General features: G+C 44.5%; 1 protein-coding gene across 1 annotated transcript; it reads right to left on the bottom strand.

Annotated features, from left to right (window-relative positions):
* Positions 1-13: 13 nt before the first annotated feature.
* Positions 14-1,633, bottom strand: LOC112141301 (potassium channel subfamily T member 2-like). The gene is made up of 3 exons (XM_024264408.2): positions 1,207-1,633; positions 608-744; positions 14-431 (listed from the first exon to the last, which is right to left on the bottom strand). The coding sequence occupies exons 1-3, from the start codon at positions 1,345-1,347 to the stop codon at positions 356-358; spliced, it is 354 nt and encodes a 117-aa protein (XP_024120176.1). The 5' UTR covers positions 1,348-1,633; the 3' UTR covers positions 14-355.
* Between the last annotated feature and the right edge of the window lie 307 nt (positions 1,634-1,940).

Below are 1,940 nucleotides of genomic sequence, written 5' to 3'. Positions count from 1 at the left end.
TGACACAAAAGTAGAAAACCAGAAAGGGTAGGAAAAATCTTTTCCAGTTACTTTTTGTGTTTAATTTTTTAACATCTCATTTTGATTTCTGAAAAATACTTTTGTTTTCCAAAATGTTTCATTTTATTTGTTTAATTATTTGTTTCACTTTTTAAATTGCCATTGTGATCTTTAAATAGTTTTGCGTAGAGTAATTTGTTGGTGAGATTTGCACTTCAGGGCCACCGTACCAGAGTGACTTTTAGACCAAAAAAAAACACTGTTACTGGGTCTCCAATGTAAGGGAACAAAAGGGTTAGTCTCTATGCAATTCATACCATTAGGATTTGATGGGAAAAGTCAAACAGGGAAATGTTTAAGAACATACAGCAGCAATGCGGTCCACTTCAAAGCGGTTGCTGAGAATAAAGCAGGCCTCAGCATCGTCCATTCTGCAGGTTGTTAGTGGAGCATTAACAGAAAGAGAGAATGGGGGGAAAGACAGGAAAGAGGGTATTTGCATGTTATTGTGTGATAGAGTAGAAAAGGAAAAAAAATGAAGTACCAGAAGGGATTTAACAATCCATATTGAGTAGTTTTTAATAAAAAAAAAACCTGCCGGACTCACTTGGCCCTCATCAGGTCCTGGTCTTTGAGGGCAGACCCCTGCAAGTAAATGACTCTCTGGGCCCAAAGAGGGACATGAAGGACCCGTCTGACTTGAACATCCATCTCAGCTGGACAAAGGATTACCACGTAGTAGTCCTTCACAAAAACACACAAAAAAACACAACTCAAAGTTAAATAGCGATCCAGATTATTCCGACGCCCTGCTTCAAGTTTGCATTATTATGCAGTGCATGTGCTAATCATGTTGGCAGCAGCCCAGCAGTGTAATTAATTGCTTTTATTTATATATTTATCAAACGACTGGCAGCAAATTTTCTTCACCAAACTAAAATAAATAAATAATGGAAATGAATGAGAGCACAATTCCAGCCTGCTGGCAGAGGGGAACAGTAAAATGATCTCCAGGAAAACAAATACATATTCACTTCTTCAGGCAGCCGCATACATCGATGCTCCAGCATCAAAAGGACAGAGGTTTGATCCCCGCTGTTACAGAATTAATCCTGCGCTTTAACCTCAGTCAGTTGGGCTCCCGCTGAGGATTATTACAGACAACAAACACCCCCCCAACACTTGGCTGTCCTACTTAAACCAGACCTGCAGCCGAGGGTGAGCGAAGAACTCGTTGAGGAAGTCCATGAGGAGGTCAATCTTGAGACAGCTGACGCACAGCACCACATGTTTCTCCGTCTGTGCCCGGTAGCGGCTGTAGTTGCCTCCGGACTTCTGCCGCTCCATCCACAGGAAGGCCAGCTGCTCAAACTGCGTTCAGGGGACATCAATCACATTCAACAGATGGAAACTGGATTAAGTTCGCCGGAATACAGAGAGGACCCAGGTGGTTCAGAAATGGACGCCTCGTGTATAGTGTTTCCTTTTGATTAGGGAGAGTGTTTTGGGGGGAATTAAGATTAGGAGAGATTTCATGATTGGAACATGATATCTGATCCTTATATTGGAAAGAAGTTTGGGATAAAAGGAAGAACTAAACAGAATCACACCTAAAAATTAGAAATAATAAATTGAAATTAAAGCCGCAAGCGGCGTTGGATGGCCCGCAGTCGCTACCCGCCCTCACCCTCGCCGGCCTCTCCCTCGCCGCCCTCTCCCTCGCCGCCCTCTCCCTCGCAGCCCGCCCTCTCCCTCGCCGCCCGCTCATACGCACCAACGCCGCCCTCGCTGCCCGCCCCTAGGCAACATCGCCGCCCTTGACGCTGACCTTTGACCCGAACTCACCTGCTAAGCAAGCCACTATGCACCACTAACCCCATCCCCTTACTGAATAGCTGGACTGTGATGTAAGTGAGAAATTGCTTAAAAAGGCACTTTTT

Source organism: Oryzias melastigma, unplaced genomic scaffold (genome assembly GCF_002922805.2).
Source record: "Oryzias melastigma strain HK-1 unplaced genomic scaffold, ASM292280v2 sc00360, whole genome shotgun sequence".
NCBI lineage: Eukaryota > Metazoa > Chordata > Actinopteri > Beloniformes > Adrianichthyidae > Oryzias > Oryzias melastigma.
Note: the sequence above shows the minus strand (reverse complement) of the source record. Positions and strands in the feature narration are given on the sequence as shown.